The 20,328-nt window shown below is 48.4% G+C and overlaps 1 protein-coding gene across 4 annotated transcripts in view; it reads right to left on the reverse strand.

Annotated features, from left to right (window-relative positions):
• Positions 1-1,890: 1,890 nt before the first annotated feature.
• NR6A1 (nuclear receptor subfamily 6 group A member 1) overlaps positions 1,891-20,328 on the reverse strand; it is a 101,591-nt gene continuing 83,153 nt past the window's right edge. For 3 of the 4 annotated variants that reach the window (XM_069771383.1, XM_069771385.1, XM_069771386.1), the window contains 6 exons: positions 19,896-20,053; positions 18,774-19,001; positions 17,799-18,053; positions 12,925-13,046; positions 10,539-10,691; positions 1,891-9,526 (listed from right to left, as the gene is read on the reverse strand). In XM_069771383.1, coding sequence (XP_069627484.1) covers positions 9,438-9,526; positions 10,539-10,691; positions 12,925-13,046; positions 17,799-18,053; positions 18,774-19,001; positions 19,896-20,053 — 1,005 coding nt within the window. In that variant the 3' untranslated portion in view covers positions 1,891-9,437. The remainder of the gene's footprint in view (positions 9,527-10,538; positions 10,692-12,924; positions 13,047-17,798; positions 18,054-18,773; positions 19,002-19,895; positions 20,054-20,328) is intronic. The other variant, XM_069771384.1, reaches the window with a different exon arrangement.

A 20,328-nucleotide genomic window follows, 5' to 3' on the forward strand; every position in this document is an offset into this window, starting at 1 on the left:
TGACACAGGATCCTCCCCAAAAGTGAGCTGTCCTGCTGCAAGCTTGGGACTAGACCTCAGGTGAGGCTGAACGTGCTCAGTGCTGATTTATGGTTTGACACATTTATTGCATCTGCGGTGAGGCACAACACTCCAGCTTGGGGGAACAGGCACCTCACCTGGCTGCAAACGACTGTCACGGGCTCTGCTAGGTCCTTGGCTTGGCTCGAGTTTTGGGACAGCTCTTCTGGCCATCCCCTGCTCCCCAGACCAAAGCCCCTAACAAGCAGATTTCTGTTGTCTCTGGAGAACAGACACCAGGGAATTTTCTAAGGACAAAAGCCCATTGCAGGAGGACAGCCCTGCCCTCACAGGCGACCTTCATGCATCCCCCTGCTCTGCGCAGAACCCAGAGCCACCGAGTCTCTCCTGTAAGCATGGCCAGGGAGGGCTGAGCACTTCATCTGCCCGCCCTGCCCAAGGAACCAACCTTTCCCTGGGGGAACACGCACCCGCCAAGGGGGCTGAGGGCAGAGACCTGGCAGTGCCGCTCCTCAGCCTCCTGAAAGGAGGTCACAGCAAAGGGACAACTGATGGAAGGAAAACACCCCAAAACTGGTCAGCAAAGGAAAGCAGACTCTCAGCCCGCGGCCCTCTGCCCCGTGGCTGGGGACAGGCTCTGCCCTACACAAAAACTGCTTATTACAATCCAGCAGCTCCGTGTTCAAACCCAGGAGCTACATCAATGACAAAACCCTTCAGCTCAGGAGAAATATGGGGAGGGCTGCATCCCTGTGTGCCAGAAGGCAGACACAACTGCTATTTCTCTGCCACAGAACCTCCCATTATTAATATAAGTGGGGGAAAAAAAAAATCCTAAATGCTTTTAAGCACAAGAGCTCCTAAACATTAAAACGGAAGAATTTCCATTCTTATGAGTTTAGCAATGCAGAAAGTGCTGGCAGCCCCGTGGGAGGGAGCAGTGGAGCGCAGGGGCTGGCTGCTCACTTGGAGCCACCTTTGTGGCAGCGCAGCGTCTCCCTAAGTGGGCCTTAATGTGTGCTCTTTAATACACACGGAAATGTAAATACGAAAAGTGCTTCTTAGTCTTTTAACACACACCCACCTCAGTGACATGAGAGATCGTTAAATGATTTCTGCAGTTTCTCTCCGGAGCATGCTGGTCAAGGATTTCTGGTGCGTTTGCTTGTTTGGATTATTCCTCCTGCCTGCAGCAGCTGTTGCTGCACGGGTCTTCTCTCGCTGCTGGTGCAAACCCTCCTCCTGCTGCACCCTGCAGCAACGGCAACCCTGCAGCAACCACCTGAACGGCTGCGTGTTCTGGCCATCCCGCAGACAGGAACCCCCGGGTGGCACGGCCGGGCCGTGTGTGCCATGGTGGGCACCTCGGGCTGCAACGGTGCAATGACCAAAAGGAGAAAACCCGTCCTCCTGCCTTCTCCTCTGAGACCTGGGCAGGGGAAGGGGATCACCATGAGCCCATTGCATGGCAGGGCCCAGAAGACCATGCAAAGCTTCACTCTTGCATTGCCCCTGTTCCTGTGTCGTCATCCCCCACGGCACAGGACCCCCCTCAGCTCCTGCCACACAGGCTCTCCCCAGCCGACCCTGCTTTTAGCGGAGGTCGCTGCCAGTCCATGCTGCTGGCTTCCCAAGGCAGGGATTGTGCACCCGTCCGAGTCCCCAGCTGCACCAACGGCACCAAGGCCTTCCCCAGACCCACAAACGATTCCAGCCCCCACTGCTCCACCGCAGGACAGCGGCAGGCAGGGCAGCGCCGTGGCTGCCACCCGGACCAGCGCTGGGTTCCATCACCCTGATGATGCCTCCCCCCCAAGGGGGAGCCGCTGCCGAAGGGGGAAGGTGCAAGCCAACAGCAGACGCCACCAGTGCAGAACAATTCACATTTATTAGTTCATACAGCTAACACTCGCTAAACATGCGTTCAACACTTATTGGTCACATTTCCACAGGTAGTCAAGTCACAGAGCAGAGCAGCGGAGCAGGGGCAGGTCGGGCTGACATGGACCCGCACCGGTCCCGCTGCGCAAGGGGAACCGGCTGTGCCACGGCGCGCCCGAGACGTGCCGGCAGAAACATTCATTTGGTCGTAGCGTAGTGACGGAAAGGCAGTTCCCGAGAGGCGCAGCACGGTGCCCGCTCCTCCTCGGGCGCTGCGGGGCGAGGGCGGCAGCGGCCGGACACGCTCTCCTGCCCCAGCCCCGGCTCTGAGCGTGCCAACGTTCACCGTGTGTCATGCCGAGGCAACATCCTGCTTCCCTGATTTATGCAAGGGATCGTGGGAAAAATGAAGTGTTTTACTGGGAGAAACCATCACCTGGAATATCAGCGGAAGGACCCGAAGACCGGGACCAACCCGTCTTGGAAACATCCCGCGAACCAGCCATGGGCAGACACAAGCACATGGCAGCAAACTGGACCCGCTTCCTCCTTGAGCTGCCCAGCACGCTTACGCCCAGGACGCAGGCGCGAGGGCTCTGCGAGGTCCCAAGCTACAAACGCAGCCTCTGCGTTGCACCTGCACCAGGACAGGAGCTGGAACCAGGCCTGGGGCTTGATGGGCACCAACAAAAACCAAACTGGCAAGAGCCACGTCCTGCCCCACAGCTGCAGGCAGGGGCTGCGCTCCACTGGGAGGGATGCCGGAGCTCAGCCCTTCCCTGCAGCATCGCAGACCTCCACCTCGCTGTGCAGGGACACATGGCCGCAGCCGCAGGACACTGCCCACGCTGTGAAACAGCGGCTCGGTGCAGCAGTAGCCACAGCGGTCATTGCCACGGCACATTGGTGCTGGGCGAGAGCACGGCATGCGCAGCCCAACGCCTTCCCACGGGGTCAGGGGGCCAGGTGGGATGCAAAGTCAAAACTGTCACCCACAGGTTGAAATGCCGCGGCGGTAACAGGAACCAAGCCACAACCCACGGGAAGGGAAGCAAAACTCCAGCCATCACACCCCCTGTTCTTTGCTGGCAACAAACACTGGCAGTATTTTGTTTTTCACACAATCCCTTTGAGATGATAAACAGGATGTCACACGAGGTAGTTTTGTTATGGAAATTGAGTCAATAATGTTATCAACTATTACAAGACATTTTATAAATTGAAAGAAAACAATGAATCACAAAAGGCTTTGTTAAGGTTGATCGTCATCTGGTTTCAATTTCTGTTTCTTTTTGCCCTTGGGGGCATTTCTTCCACTGAACCATGTTGCTTCTTTCATAGACTTGTTAGAGGTCAGCTGCACAGGAGCTCTTTTTTAATTATTTTTTTTCAAGGGGAAGATATTGCCTGGGTTGGCCTCACTAGTTTTTTGCAGGGCTGGTTTAAACTCAGATTTGCAGATCCTGGCCAGTGAGACTGTTGGGAAGGTGGGTTTCAGCCCTGCTAACTTTTGCTGACTCTTGCTCAGCGCTGGCACTGCCTGTGGCTGCATTGGGCTGCACGGCGCCTTTTGGATACTCCTAGCAGCTGTAACTGAACTAGTTTCACACGTCAGTACCTTTCTCAAGCAGTCTGACTGAATCTACAACCTTACCGACCCATGATGAGAAAGTTGTACTGACTGGCAATTAAGATGCTCTAATTCATAAGCAACAGAGTCCAAAACACTGGGACTGGCTGCCAGGGACATATTGAAAAATTCCCATTTTCCCCTTTGCCACGAGCGTTCAAACACATTTAACACCGAAGGCAGAAGGATGAGGTAATGTGCAAATACAGACAAACCTCTCCCAGCCCTAGGAGCTGATGTGCCTTCATCAAAACTCTGAAGTTCCCTAAACGATGGTATTTTACACTTCACCATTTCCCCGTCCAACAGCGCCGGCGAGAAGGAGGGCTGCGCGCCGCAGGGCAGAGGGGCTGCAGCCAGAGAGGAGGCAGGGCAGCTCCGGGGCTGGCGGGTGCTCCCCACAGCCCTGACCAGACCCCCCTGCCTCTCTGCTCTCCCCAAGCCCCTCGGCCACCCGTGCTGCCCTGGGCTCAGCCCCGCTCTCCCCGCGAGCCCCCCGGGCAGAGCGGACCCCCAGCTGCCAGCTCGTGCGAGGGCAAAGCCAGCTGCAGCTCCCCTCGCCACGGCCTTCCAACAGCCCAGACGGCAACGTGCGTCTTCGGGATGCTTTTCCCGTTGGACCACGTCTAAGCCTTCAGTAGGCAAGCTTCCCACAAGCCAAACCAAAAGTTTTTCCCCCAAAATCTCCGTATGGGGGCTTTATTCAGCTTTCAATGGCTCCTCCAAACAAGTCATGAAAGAAGCAACTGTTGCAACATCAAAACTAGGGTTTCTCTGGGTCACATTTTAAATACTTATCCCTGAGCTTCTGTGTATTGCAAACAATACACCGTGAACCCAGAGAAACGCCACAGCTTGATACTGACATCCTATGTATTACCCTCGATTTACACATCATCTACAACTTAAAAATTAGTTTCATACTTAAACTAGTTCCCCAAGTTTCCCCCTTTCTCCTGCCTTTTATGTGGCAGGGATGATTGCCGCTTATTATCCTGAGAAATAACAACATTTTCACAGACACCAAGCTTCATAGCTTCAAATCAAAACCAAGAAAGAAGAAAGAATGAACGGTAAATAGCACATTCACAGGAGAATCTTTTTTTTTTTTTTTCATTTTAAAAAATGTAGTAAAGATAAAAGAAATTCAAGTTTTTTAAAAAAAGGTTGGTTTGAAGGACAAGACTGAATCTCCTTAACCCAAGGTGGCTGCAGCTCCGTGCAGAAGCCTGAAGAGCAAGGGCAGATTCTGCCGCGCGCAGCAGAGCGCGGGATGGGCAGCGAGCGGCACGCGACGTGAGCTCGAGCCTTTGCACGGGCAACTGCGGGGTGGGGGCACGGCCACGGCCACCCAGGCATCCCCCAGCGAGCGATGGCAGCTCTGCCGAAAAAACGCGGCGCCCAGGAGCCCTGCTTGCTCTGCTCGCTCGAAGCAACACCACAGCACTAGGAAAATGGGTGTTACTGGGGCAGCAGCTCGCTGGTACCGGTTGCCCTGCAGCTGGCAAGCCGGCTGACCACTTTGCACTGATCACCCCGAAAACGCCATGTTCCCCCTTTGGTCTTTGTGTGACGGGAAACGGCAAAAGCTCAGGATTTAAGAATTACAGAAAAATCCAGAGCTGCACCCCGATGACCCAAAGCAAGCAGTGCCGCTGCACAGCACTGCGGGCTAGCAGGCGTGAGATGAGAAAGACGAACGCTGCTGGCGTTATTAACAGTTAGAAAGTAGCTAGTGCGTATGTAAAACGGCTAGAGAATTAGCTCCTGCTGCATCGATTTTGCCATGCCCAGACAGAGCCCATCAGTTTTGAGGTACCTGGCATCTCTGAGCATCCCGGTTGTCCCTCCATCCCCCAGCCCTCTCGAGGGGCCGGGCATGCCGAGGACAAGGACTCGCTACTGACACACACCGTGGGGTCAAGGCTCAGCTGGCGGGACAGAAGCCTGACCCAAAGGCAGGCAGTGGAAGAAAACCCAGCTGCTTTCAAAAAGCTTTTGTTCAGGTCCTGGGGTCTTCCCACGCGAGCTGCAGCTCAGCCCCATCAGCTGGCAGCAGCAGTTTCTGCTCTGTTCTCTGTACTGGGTAACAAGCTTCAAGCTGCAAAACAGCAACGAGGATACCTCGGCAGAGTCCCTCTGAATATGTGAGCATGAGCACTTCAAATTTATGTCCCAAATCTCTGTTCAGATTAAAAGTAACTCTTCAGCTTTCCATCTGCACAAATGCTATGAAGGAGAGGAGGGGGTCAGTCAGCCAATTTATCTTTCAAATCGGGGATAAAAATTGACTTGTCATGGCAGAAAATTCTACCAAAGACTATTATTGTTGATTGATTCCTCTATGACAGAAGGTCAGATAAGCAAGAGCAGATAGATACCAAAGATAATGAACTTCCCCCTACTAGCATTAAGCACAAATAAAATATGAGTCCCTGTAAACGGAATGTTACGTGAAGAATGGAACAAAAATTCCAACCTTTCCAGGGTGTCCTTCAAACCAAATTCACAAATACATCTAGTGACTGACCTAACATCTCTACGTCTCTAGCTACATTCCTACCTTCTCATAATACCTGAGTTTGCAATGCAACACATTCACTTTACCCTGTTTAAAAAATACAAGTCATTAGAGGACTTGGTGCAGAAGATATTAAGAATGACTGTCCAGTGAGCTAGATTCTGGTTCGGTATATTAGCTTCTTCCTTACTTGTCAGTTCAGTAAGGCTTTTCTACTCCCTACAACAAATGGGTTATTTGTTAACGGATACTGCTGCCAATCAACCTTTCTAAAATTTGTTTTGTACAATAGAAAGTAGAACATTCTTGTCCATTCATCATCATAAATTATTTTAGGTTTTTTGGTGGTGGTGGTACAGCATTAGTCTTGGGAGTCTATTTTGGATAAACACTGAATATCTAACAGATTATTTTTGTTGAGTATTTGGCAATAAGATGACCACTTTTATGTACACTAATTAAAACGAACTCTTAATTCATCAACAGCTTGTAATAATTCAGTAACTGTAGAATAAAATTACTCCTATGCAATTTTAACAATTCCTTGAGTGTATAAAACAGCAAGCCAGAAGATAACCCGTAATAAAAAGATCATATCAAGCTATTTGGAAATTAAACTTAAAAGCTGAGAAATACTTTCTAACTTACAAACAGATATACTAAAATCTTCCCATTTACACTTGAGGTATAGGCTGTATGCAGAAGGCTTTCCTGAGAAATACGCGCTTGTCTTATTTTACAGTCAGAAAGTAAATGAGATTTACGGAACCACCTTTGGATTGTGAAGCTCTATCAAGCTGAACTGCTGCTGGGCCCAGCAGCCGTTACCCGTAACATCCTATTTAAATAATGAAAAATGAGCAGCTAGTGGACTTTCACAAAAGGGAAACCGTCAAGCTGGAAGATGCCCAAGCGGGACTGCAAAAGCGGCGATGCCGCCGTGGGTCCGCGGTCAGCCAGCAGCGGGTCTCCGAGGAGAGGTCTGACGGCAACGGTCGGCGCCCGGCACACGGCACAGCCGCTGACTAACCGAGAGATGGGCCAAGCCGGTGGGTCACAGCATCTCCTGGGCTGCAACCGAGGGAGCACCCGCTGGGTGAAGGGGAAGGAAAGACGACTGTGGTGAATGAGATTTTTCTCCTGTTCACCATCACATTCATCTCTCAGCAGCTCCCGTACCTCTGCGCAGTACTCACTTTGTGCCACACAGCTGACATCAGGACAAGACAAAAAGGTAGCAACCGGTCCCTCCTACCCTGAAGGAACAGAAGTTGTTTCCCAAAATATTTTTAAAACAGCATTCAAACACTTGTTGATGAACCCTCTTGCTACATAAACATCAGATTCATATCTAAGGACACAGGGAAGGAAATCTAGCCAGGGCAACACAGCTGCCTAGGAGAGCTACTGAGTCTCCGAATGTTAATTCTTAATGAAGGAGATAAGAACAAGAGCATCTCATCCAACCTCTCCATCACCACCGTGAGCAGGAAGCCATGAGGTTACTCATGAGAATACCCAAGTTTAGATAAACACCAGCACTTAGCAGTTACTCAAACAGCTAACCAGTTGTCCTTAACAGCTCTGGGCCCCCCAGCATAAGAAGGACACAGACCTGTTGGAGCGAGTCCAGAGGAGGGCCATGAAGATGATCAGGGGGCTGGAGCCCCTCTCCTGTGAGGACAGGCTGAGAGAGTTGGGGTTGTTCAGCCTGGAGAAGAGAAGGCTCCAGGGAGACCTTATAGCGGCCTTCCAGTACCTGAACGGGGGGGCTACAGGAAAGATGGGGAGGGAATTTTTACAAGGGCATGTAGTGATAGGACAAGGGGTAAGGGCGTTAGACTGAAAGAGGGTAGATGTAGATTAGATGTAAGGAAGAAGTTCTTCCCTGTGAGGGTGGTGAGGCACTGGAACAGGTTGCCCAGAGAAGTTGTGGATGCCCCATCCCTGGCAGTGTTCAAGGCCAGGTTGGATGGGGCTTTGAGCAACCTGGTCTCGTGGAAGGTGTCCCTGCCCATGGCAGGGGCGTTGGAACGAGATGATCTTTAAGGTCCCTTCCAACCCAAACCATTCTAGGATTCTATGATTAAACTAGTTCTCCATGCAGTGGAGTGGTGTGGAGGTTGCGAGATGGAAAATCCAAGCCTTGCAACACCTAGGACAGAACAGTTTACCAAGTACAGCATTCATACCATTCTTCCTGGTAAGAAGGGATTCCACAAGCAGCAGAACAGTCCTGGCAGAATATGACTATGGATCATGCATTCCCCGAGTCCAGCGGAGAAAGCCATGCCAGAGGACACTGAAGTCCCCTATCCCCGTCACACAGGTCACATTTAACCACAGGGGACGTTAACTGTCCCCACAAACAGGCTGCTTGGGATTGCTGCAATGCAGAAGCCTCCTCAGTAGTCAGATACCACCTTGGAGGAATAGACTAAAAGAGGCAATCCTGCCTCTTCTGTAAGTAGGTTTTTCCTGCTTTTGTGAACCTAAAATGGATGTTAAGGAAGTGACGAGAAATTACTTGCAGTTCTCTAGCAACAAGAGTACCTTTGTGTTAACACCAGGAGCCTGCTACCAACTGCAGCAACGCAATTTCAGTCGAATGGACGGTGTGCAGCAACAGTGAGAGGCCAGCTGGTCAGGCTGGGGTTGGGGGCAGAGCCCACTCCTGCAGCTCCCAGGAGGGGACAGGGGCAGCGAGCCCCTCGCAGCTCAGGAGCACTATGATCCCGCTGGGGCGGGATTCGGGGAAACTGCAGGAGCTACCACCCGCATCTGAAAACTGCCAGGGGAAAAGAAACCAACTGGCTAGACAGACTTTTCCTTCTTCTCCACTCCCTGCCTTTTTAAAGTTATTATTATATTTAAAGAAAAAAAGCTTGGCACTTCTCTAACACCCACTTCTCCAAAATCATCCATTTGGGATACTAACAGCTCTGTCGGTGCAGTGAGGCTGTTTGCTCTCTATGACAAACGCTTTTGGATACAAATCATGGAAAGAGCAGTGCGCGAACAGCATCTTCTCCTTGAGGTAGTCTTAGTCATCTCGGTCCCCAGCCCCCAAATACAAAAGAACTAACCCTAACAAACACTGTAACATTAAACATCTTCACATTCTGTAAACCGCTGGAGAATGCATCTGCTGCATTCATACAGAACCATGTGCATTGTGTTGAAGATCATACATTCAACTCTGTCGTGAAATAAATATATAGGAAAAAGAGTAAAAAAACAAAAACAAACAAAAAAGATTCTTGCTACAATGGCAGGGACGCCCACCGCCCCGTCTCCTGCCTGGATCGTGTTTGCCCCTCTCCCGGGGTGAGCCAGCTCCCTGCCTGAGGCGCAGCGTAAGGCACCGGCCGGGGTGAGCTGGGCTCACTCTTTGCTCACGCTCGTCTTGCAGGAATGTAGAACGGCCTTAAAAAGGAGAGGCAGCTGCTCCAGGGGGACATTCACCATTTTTCCTGGTAAGAAAAAAACCAGAATTAGCAGCCACTCCTGAATCAGATTTCAGAGACACCTAAGCCAGCAACACTGGAGATGGTCTTACCTTGAACCTCTCAGAGAAACAGTTAATCATCCTACTGCTACATTAGACATTTGATATTCATTTGGACACAACAGGATTTATTATTTACTGAATCGAAAGCAAAATAAATGGGCAAAGTCAGATCAAAATGATTTCTCCACAATGGAGCAGTATTTATAGAAACTGGGAAAGACTAAATCCTGTCTCTCCTCAAACTCCCTTGTTGATCTCGATGAGTAAATTATGAAAGCTACTCTGTGATTATTATCTAGTTCGTTACAACAGAGTAGGATGAAGCATATGGAGCCTTGACACAGGGAGCCAAGTATCTCCCTTTGCCATAACATTCAGGAACAAACAATGTTTTAGTAACACCAGACCTTGTAAGATCTAATTAGTGACACAACTACATTTGAAAATTCACCTGCGGATTTCAGAGGTCCAGATGAGCTGAAACCTGGGGGTTACACTGCAGAACTGCCTGCCACTCTGCTTATCATCTGCTCCTAATTAAGCGGCATTTCAGGGATCCGTCTATTTCTTATGAGAAAACTACTCAAGCCAGGATTACACCCTTTTGAGACAAAATGCGTCTGAGTTGGGATTGCAAGGGGGAAAATAAAACAAGAACATGACCAAAGTACTTAAAGGGTGGCAGGTCAGAGCAAGGCACGTCTTCTTGGGAGCAGGGGACTCGGGAGCGACACATAACGCCACGTCCGCCAGTGTCACAGGGACAACTTGCAAAGAGCCAGTCTGGCTGGGTGAGCTAGGGGTGACGGGAGATCGGCTTAAAGGTGAGAGAGAAGCTTCGATAGAAAAAGATCCCACACAAACATACTCCACCAAAGTCAACAAGAATTTCACTGTTATAAATTAGTTTTCTTTTAAAAGCTAATTTCGTAACTTGCACACAATCTCAGTGGGAGACGAGCTCAAAAATTTACCTGCAATATATCGTATCTCTGGCAAACACATCATTAAATCCGGAAAACGGTTTGGTTGGTGTGGGTATTTGTACTCCGTGAAGTCCTGGCAAACATACCAATACCGCTTATTCAGCTGCTCCAGTTGGGACGCATTAGTTAGACCCCTGATGTCTGAAAGCGAATACAATTAGAGTAATGAAAACATGATGAAAACATCCTAGAAAAGCAGCAGACTTGCACTTATTGCCATTTCTTCAGCAAAGACAAACTGACTGCTAAAACTCTAAGCTGAGTCCCTGCTTTGGAGACTGGCTTTGAGTGCCCAGCTGGACAAATACTAAAACTCCTGTCTCCCCTCCCGGTGTGCCTGCATCGCAGATGCGCCTTTACACGCGTGTCTGGGTACAGGATTTCCTTCCACGGAAGACCAGGATGAGAACAGCTAATGTCCTAAGCTGCTCATCTGCAGAGCTCAATGGATGCTCTTGGAGATAACAGCTCCAGCAACCTTAAATCCCCGCCTGCCTGGTGTAAAGCAGCTGTATGTCAAGGTTTAGTCCTCACAGCGGATTCAGCGTAATACTTCCTCAGACACAAACATGTTGATTTTAGCTATATCATCTGGGCTGAGGAAAGCGCTCAACTCTATAATTCAAGGTATCATCATATTTCTCCCCATCTGCTTATGAATTATGTCATACAAGCTTTATAAACTTGTCAACTTGTTATTTTTAAATTTAGCTTTGCCAATGTCAGGCAACATACACAAAGGAAAAATGGAGGTTTCCAAGCTATCAAACTGGCAGGAAGGCCCACTGTCACCGTTCAGCATGATCAACGGCATCGGCACACTGCTGGGGGTCCTGGGAAGGATCCAGCATGGTAGAGCAAGGAAGGTGCAGAGCCTCGGTGCAGGCTGAGTACTGTAAAACCATCTGACGGAAGAGGCATTTATCTACTGCCCAAAAGCTGACTTTTAAAAATAATTCTCAGGTATTTCACATAAAAAATTGCAAACTTCAACTAAAAATAAAAGAAGACAGGAAGTTAATGAAAATACATTTTGGAAAACAATGGAGACAGCTCGAGAAGTGTATTATCCACTGTCAGGAAACTGCCCAGGGAAGCAAACCGGAACCTCAGCCCGGCACAGATTGAAGCGTCAGCACTATCTCCTCCTGGAAATGAGTGGGGGAGGAGAGAGCCTGCAGCACATTTTTACAGACTGCAACTATCTTTCACAGTACAAAAGACTTTGGGGACATTTATTTCCAAAATTACAGCTGAACACCATCCATTAAGCATTTGCCTCTCAACAGTTTTCTTCATTTACAACATGAAGAAATGTCCTGCGAGGCCCCACAGACACGTGGCCACAACAAACGGCTGGGAAAGGGAAGGGGATCCACAAGCAATGGATTGAGACAACGTACAAGACTGGAGACAGGGACAAGCACTACCGAGGAACAAAACCAATTTATTCCAAACTATCTCAGCCCACTGCTGTTGTTAGGAAATGACCAGGATCTTCTCACATGTTGAAGAATTACTCTGCACGGATTTTGAAATGGCCAGGGTCTTGCAGCAGCCTGCACTGCCAGCTTTAATACGCTGGTTAATCAACAGGAGCATACAGTCCCTTCTTAGGCAGAATTCATTGCCTGCACATAAATACTTCATTCGTGATCACTTTTCACTTTGAAGAGTTAATATTAGGTATAGAAATCTGAAAAGTAGGAAGCCAGCTAGGTGACCTAAGTATATATCCTGAAGGTAAATATCTTAAAGAGTCAGAAAAGCTCTAAAAAAAAGGAGCACTGGTTTTACAAATTCACCCTTTAAAGCAGAAAAATGAGCAAATACATTTTCTAATTGGGAATCTTTGAAAGGTTGTTATGCAAATAGTCAACGTTTACTTCAGGAAAAAAAAGCCATGGAAATCAACTGGTTTTAAAGTATCATTTAGTTAACTGCCGAAAGAGTTACCTAAAGCAATAATACTTTTAGATGACACATCTTTGTCTGATGAAAAGTTTGTTAGCAGCTGGTAAGTCATCATTCACCCAACCTTATCCAGGAAGGTTTCACCAGCCTCTCTGCTCTGTTCTTATTCTGGTATTGGTACCCTTGCTACATATATAAAATGACACACTTACTGTCCCTGGTGCCTATATTTAAAGGCAATAAAAGTTGGCTGTGCAAATGAATTAATTCACTTCCAGGATTTCTTTATGTGCGTACCTAAGTGTCCCACTCTGCACGGCATATGGTCTGCACACATACATGTGGGTCTTTGTGGGTTTCAGACCCCTTCCTCCCATTTTTCATCAGGGAAGCAAAGACTGTTCAGACTGTTTCAGAGAATTTCTCCAGCGGGGCCGATACCTTCTCTTCGTCGACTCACCTTGATTTAGGAAGTTAATGGCTTTCATACATGCGTACTCCTCGTTGCTGACCTTCAACTGGTTAAATTTGCGAAAGAGGTAGATCAACCGCTCCATCACCTCCATTCCCTCTTCACTGAATCTGGAGGATAGACATCACACATCAACGTATACAGGACACAGTCTGTACAATGAAGGCAAGAAGCTTATTAAAATAACTTCAGAGATTTTAACGTCTTCCAAGAGAATTAAAAAAAATTGTCATCAAAACTGCTTGAAGTCTGCGGGAACCACTAAATTAAAGTAGAAGGAAAATGACTCAGTTACAAACTTGACTGCTACAGATATTTTAGCAAAAAAAAAATCTCTTGGTGTTTCAGTTTATCCCCAGCCTGCTCTGACAGAGGAAAAGGTTTGATGGAGCCAGGAATATGCAAAAACTTTGTGTGTGCTTGTAGGCACACTGCTTTGCCTCTCTATGCTTGTATGTCCCCAGATTTCAATGAGGATTGTGTCTTTGCACTTCGCTGGGCTAACAGGAGGTTTAACTAAGCAGTTTGGGGAATGAGATGAGATTTCATAGAAATGTGGAGTGATACTTGTCTTGTAGGGCATGAAAATATCCTGCAAAACACCCATCATCCTGCCAGATGCAAGGGTCAGTAGGTATTCCCCTCCTGCCTGGTATTGCACTGCACCCATCCGTGACAGAGAGCGGCTCACAGCCACGTTATACAGCACTGCGCCTTACTCCTGATGGGTATTTCTGCAGGATAAAAGCACCTCTAGCAATCCTTGGAGTGCTTTCCCCCATTCAGAAGACAAGCTGCTCCCAGCAGCGTTTCGCCCCTCACCACCTTGCACCTTCCTTCAATTTGTGCTTTCCACCATTTGCAGCAACCCAGCGTAACCTGCACTGGCCACCAGCAGAAACACCAACGCATCCTTGGGGGCCTGGAGGTGTCCCCAACAGCTGCACAGCTCCCTGCATCCCACCCTAAGAAATCCGGGATTGGTGCTGCTTTACAGCACATTACAGAGGGATGCTGGCTCTTGCAACAAACACATCCAACGTGATAGCCAAGTTTTTGGTTTTAAACAAACCCCTCCATTCTACAAAGCTGATAAATTAATTTTAACCTTTGCCTATAGAATCAGCGCAATCCCCAGGCTTTGGCTCTGCACAGCACATTTCAGTGTACCAGCTGAACAGGGCAGCACCCAAGCAGGGCTGCTCCGGTGGTACAGGACTGCAGGAACACGGACCCCAGACCCTGCTGCAGAGACGCTGCCTCCCAGAACAAAGTGCGTTTCCAACAGCAAAAGTGCCTCCAATTTCTCATACCTGTACAGTGCTGTTGGAAGTTGCCTGGATTTAAATAGTGAGGAATTACACTGACCCATGTACAACAGTGGCACACACTTCATTTATCTGACAGACAGGTGAGGAAGCTCACCTCCCGAAAACTCCCAGGAGTGACTCACTGTACTTCCACACAGCTGTATTTATTGCCTGTTCATTATGGTTTGTTAATTTTCTTCAGCTGAGAGCTTCTGGGGCAAGACATACTGCAGGAAGGCTGGAATCCTTCTCACAAATAAAAATATGCATGAAACCACAAATAACCAATGTTAAAGGGAGTGAAACTGCAGGCTATGGTCTGAGGTTGAATTGTGCAGTCTAAGGAACACAAGCCTTTTCCTTCTAAACCTTCCCCCTCAAAGAGGACATGCGGGATTCATTGCACTTCATAAATGCGTATCAAGATCCACCCAGAAAAGCACTGCTGCTAGTGTGGACTGTCAGGGATCCTCCGCTGGGATCTGGATCCACCATCTGTACCAGCCCTGGAGTATCTCACCAGGCACAGCCGCGCTTCTTTCTGAATCTGTGCCGTTTGCTGAAAACAAGCCGCGCGTTTCTCCTGAGCATCCACACTCGCCAAGGGAAGCCAGTGACAGAGATGGGCAGGAGAAGGCACGCCGATGCAGAGGGAATGTAAATCTCCCCGAAATCTCCTGGGAAATCGCCTGATGTAGATTTCATGGGTGCAGAACGAGGTCCTCCTGCTGAAGAAGGGGCCGGGCTGCTTCTTCAGGAGTGACGCCTCACGTGTGCACCATGCAAAAGCCATGGCGTAAGCAACAGGCAGAAGCGGAGCTGGAGGGCACCGAGGGCTGCCAGTGTACACAGGCATGGCCCAGGACCACCCGCACGTGCCAATGCCCCCTCGGGAACACATCTTGCAGCAATACCCCTGGTTTCAAAGAAACCACATATTGCAAAAATGCTCAGAAGTGCGGCAGAAGTGTTTAGGGATGCTTCAGCTGCACTCTGGCATTGTACAGCACAAAGAATAAGAGCACAGCCAGAAAGCCATCTTTGAATAGAACAAAAATAGAACCTTTTTCACTGAATAATACCTTATTTTGGCATGTGTGTTTGTTTACTTCAAAGTTATTTGTAAAATGCATGGTGGAGTTTGACCTCAGAGAAGTGAAAACAAGCTATCTGAACTCCAGGTCACTTCTTCAAGAAAGTAATATTGTAAGTGATGAAAGCCTTGTCGGCTAATCTAAAGTTGTACAAGTTTTCTTGCTCTCAAGCTGACATTAAAAATCTTGCAGGTGCAAGATCGCAAAGCTCAAGAAGTTAATGAGCACAAAGACCACTCAGTCGTCTGTTGGGTTTAATTGTTTTTAGAGCATGCACATTTTTACCAGCCACTCATCACTTCATAAATCCAGGAGAGCTCTTCTCTCATTCCTGCAGTTGAACTGTCTTACTTTTCTGTGCATACTTTCCTCCCCCTTTCAAACAAAGCTGTTCTGTTTTTCACAGCCCTATTTCTTCTCGAGGACTGACTCCTCCACACACTTTTCCTCACAGTTTACACCAGGCAAGTTTCTGGCTGGGAGTTATCGGGATCAGCTGGAGAGGAGGGGGAAGGGAAGCGCTATCAGGAGTGCTGGGGGAGGTCAGGAATCTATTCATTTCATATTCATCTCCAGAAAAACAGCACAATAAAAGAAAACATTTGATCTAGCAGGCAAACAGAACATTTAGCCAGTTGTTAGAAGTGATTAAAACACAGGGGCTGCCTTCATTTGTCACCTACCTAAACATTAGAGTTGCTCCCATCCTTTTGCTAAGTAAGAACAGAAATTAACCTCAAAGTGCCAGATTATCACAGCTCAGCAAGATTTCTTCAGCCGGTTGAGATCTAATGAATTTTGGTTTGCAATAATTACTGATCAATGCCAGAGCTCTGCAAAGAAACAGGGGCTCTACGAGGAAACTCATAAGTCGGACACCTCTCCATAAGAGCCCCTTACAAATCCAAAGGGACGAGCTTTTCCACGAGTGCATTGGACAGGGTGACTGACACCCATGACCTATCCCACTGCTGCCAGCAGACAGTCAAGCTATGGCTGAACTACCATAAAGACAACCGAGAGGGAGCCACGCAACCTGAGACCCCTCATCTGTGCAACTTCCCGCTAAATGGCTTTTTTGGTGTGCGTTTTCCCACATTACTAATGACAATTAATGATACTTGAAGAGCTGTATCAGAAGAAGAGACTGCAGAAACATTCCACTCCCAAGAACACCTATTTTCATCCATGTGCACAGATCTTCTCTGGAGGACTTTCGAGGCAACCAGCTCTGAATTGCCAGTTTCTGAAGGGCGAGGATTCCTCCTTTGTCTTGTTTTCTTACCTCTCGCTTGTATTTATCGCAAACTCAAAATGAAACAAACACTTCTCTTTTGAGGCTCTGACCAGGACAGCAGGAACAAAAGGACGGCTGAATGCAGAACAAGAGTTATTGTGGTTTTCTATGACCCTTACTGTTCCTTGCAGGAGCAGCACCAGATGCACGATGAATGGCCGGGCGGAACAGCACCGCGGAGGAACCTGCCCCAGGAAATGAGACACCTGGGTCCAGCTCTCAGCTCCTCCGCTCGCCTCTGCCATGGTCTCAGCCAGCCAGCCCCTCTGGTTGTCGAAACAGACACACAAAGGAACCTCAAGGAACCGTTAGATACTGTGATGGCTGAGGACCACAGCAGTATTTTAAATCTCTGCTCATTGGATGCGTAGATACCCCAGTGACTCTTGCAAAATCGCCAAGTCTAGCAAGGGCAGAGCGCAAACGGGACAGATGTTAAAAGGGAGGGTGGGCAGCAGTTTCCGTAAGTCCGACCTATTCTGCTATAATATTGTGAGATTGTGAGTCTACTACCAAAAGGAGGATCTGTCTGGCACCAAGACTACAAAACAAAACACCCAAACCAAAAAACAACACCCTGACCAAAATGATAAATGAAAGGCAGGTTCCTCAGAGCATCAGATAGCATGTACTATGGAAAAAACAAGAGCTAAGTTGCAACATCTTTAAATTTATGTAATCAAAACAATGAAATAGCAATTAATAATGAACACTTTGATAATACAGACAACCAGCTTTGTGAACAACCTTTCCACTGGCCCAAAGGGTTTTTAAACAGGACCTTCCGTCCTATATCTCAGGGTTACCCAAAGTGTTGCTTAGTTTTACTCTCCCCTTAAAAAAGGCAGTTTGTAGGGCTGTGCTGGAGGATGACAGCATTGCTATGGGAACTTCAGAAAGCACCATACAGCACTATGCACCTTCCCCTGCAGAAGGAAGTTTTGGTTCAACCCTAACTAACCATGGCATACTTTCTAAGCCTGGAACAACCATCCCCTAAAAAACAGAAAAGGAAAACAGCAGCAGGTGAGGTGACCCATTCCAGAAGAGGTGGTTAGTTGGTCACAGGGCCAGAAACACGCACCCGACCGCCATTCTCCCGACTGCTCCTCCATCTCTAGATCTCGCTCCCTTACCCACAGGCTCAGCGCAACATCTCACCTGTGCAGCTCGTCGTCAGAGGGAGAGTACTTGGAGGTGACGTCTGCAAGGTCACCAAAGATCTGCTTGCTGTAAACAGTCAGCGAGGAGAGCAGGATTAGCTCCTGCCACGTAGAGCTGAGCAGGCAGGTATAGTCTTTGATGGAGAGTTCGCAGAAGAATGGCAGCTTCTTGATCCAAGCAATCTGCCTGAAAAGCAATTCATCCGCCAGACGACACAACAACGCAAACAGCTCTGCCTGAGTCACTTTATACCTGCAGGCACAGTTAATATGAAGGCATAAATACAGTTAACAACATTGAATGACATCATCTGACAAGGCACTTGAAAAGCAAGGCAAATGCCACAGGAATTCGTGTTCGAGTGCCAAATGTGCCGGTGCCCTAAGTGTCACCTGGCAGTGGGAGCCGTGATGGCCAGCACCCAGCCTGCCTGGCCAGGGGCTGCAAGAGGAGCCCCCCCCCAACCCCTGGGGTCACCCACCCGGCCAGCACCCAGCCTGCTGGGCATGAGGCAGCTCGGCCTCAGAGACAGCCCTGCAGCTCTTGCCAACGGAGGGACTACCCAGCTTTTTTCCACTTGTGTATTTTTCCAGCTTAATTCCATGCTTATTACTGGGCCTTTTGTATAGTTAACGCAGTGTCAGGGCTGAAACCCATCAAACCTGCTCCCATGCAGGCTCAGCCTGCCCATGCAGCCTGGAACCCCAGCCAGCTCCGTGCATGCCAGCTCCAGCCCCAGGCAAGGGCACAGGCCACCCACAGGACGGAGTCCGCTTTGCTGCTTGCACTATGGCTGCATCTTCTCCCAGGGGACGTGCTCCCCGAGCGGATCAGGCTGTGAACGCGCGCACCCGGCCACCCCCCTCGCCGTCAGCAGCCCCTGCGGCACAAGCTGCAGCCATGTGTGCATGCAGGGACAGCCAAGAACACGCAGCCCTGGGCAGCCTCTTGCCCCATGCCGCACACACTCACCCGTCCTCAATGAGCATCGGTGTGCCGAGCGGCTCCAGGTCCTCCGCTGACACTAACTGATTGATAAGACTGTGCGACTGGGGGTCCAGGCTGCGCGTTTGGGGGGGCATCAGAGCCGAGTGAGCAGAATAGCTAAAAAGGTGCGGGAGGTACTGATAGTGCGTGGACACCGGCGTCCCGATATACTGATCCCTGAGTGCAGCGAATCCATTCAGCTCCACGGACCTACTGGAAAAGAAAAAGCTTTTTAATATACCCCCAAAATTCCACTTGATCCACTAAAATGTTGCATCCAGCTCCATCAGAAATGTTAATTAAAATAGGGAGGAAAAAATCAGAACAGGAAACGCCTTTGTATTTAAACACTACTCTGGAAATTGAGAGTGTGCAGACCAGACACCTTACACTTGCCTCATGTTGAGCCTGGCTCGGCACTAGTTACCCTTATGGAGATCCGGGATCTGCTGCTGAGCAGCCATTTGGAGAATAAAACAAAAACCCAACTGTACAAAGCATTTCCATCCCAGTTTCCTTAAACAGCCAAAATTTAGGACTGTAAATTAAGTATTTACGCAGCCAGTGAATACAAATATGTCCTAGCTTAAGATGCAACTGAAAGTAGATGTAATGCAGGTGTGAGATTCTCGACATGTTTACAATCAAAGGCTGCATCAGGAGGCTAGCACTCCTATTCCTGATGCAGTAACTGACATTAATATAACACAATCAATTAGTAACCTAAATGGAGTAATTTATTTTCAAAATCTGAGCACAGTGCAGAAAAAGAGCTTATGCAGAATGAGCAGTGAAAGGTAATCAAGTTCCCATGATCTGCAGAAAAGAATATCAATACAAATTAAGAGATATATTTTAAATGTAATTTTAACTCAACATTGCCTTCTTTTTCATTTGCTCATGACCATTTCACCTCCCAGTTCAATTTTTTTCAATCCAGTGGCTGTCCTTCTTAAAACACAATTAGAAATGTAAGGTTCTGCAGGATGCACAGTTTACACAAAGATGCACTCACAGTGTATTCTTCCTACATTGACCCAAAGTATCACTCAGGGAAAGACAGTCAAGATTACTGTAATACGAAATTCTTCCAGGGGTCATTCCCACCTTGAAGATGGAGTAGAAACGGGTGAAGGCTGGTTGCTCTCAGAAACTCCATTTCCAGGGGAACTATGGTCACTGTCTCCGTTGTTGCTCCATGACATGTTTGCCTCTCCCTCAAATTCTTGCCCAGACATAATTCTCTCAATCTCTTCCTCTGATATCTGTCAAATACAGGACCATTATGGTTACTTCAGTTGAGAACAGAAGGCAGAGCCTCGGTACACGAACACCTTGACCGTACAGCCACATCCAACAGAGCTGAAACCACCCTGCACCAGGAGAAACGCTTCACCATTCCTGTAGATATCACACCTTTCCTTTAAACTTAACGACATACATGAAAAATTCTATTTACAGCTAATTGCGGTGACCTCCAGTGCCTGCAGTACAATTCAAGTGACGATAACACAGCAGGCAGGAATGGACACATGAAAAG

Source organism: Haliaeetus albicilla, chromosome 26, assembly GCF_947461875.1.
Source record: "Haliaeetus albicilla chromosome 26, bHalAlb1.1, whole genome shotgun sequence".
In the NCBI taxonomy this organism is placed as follows: domain Eukaryota; kingdom Metazoa; phylum Chordata; class Aves; order Accipitriformes; family Accipitridae; genus Haliaeetus; species Haliaeetus albicilla.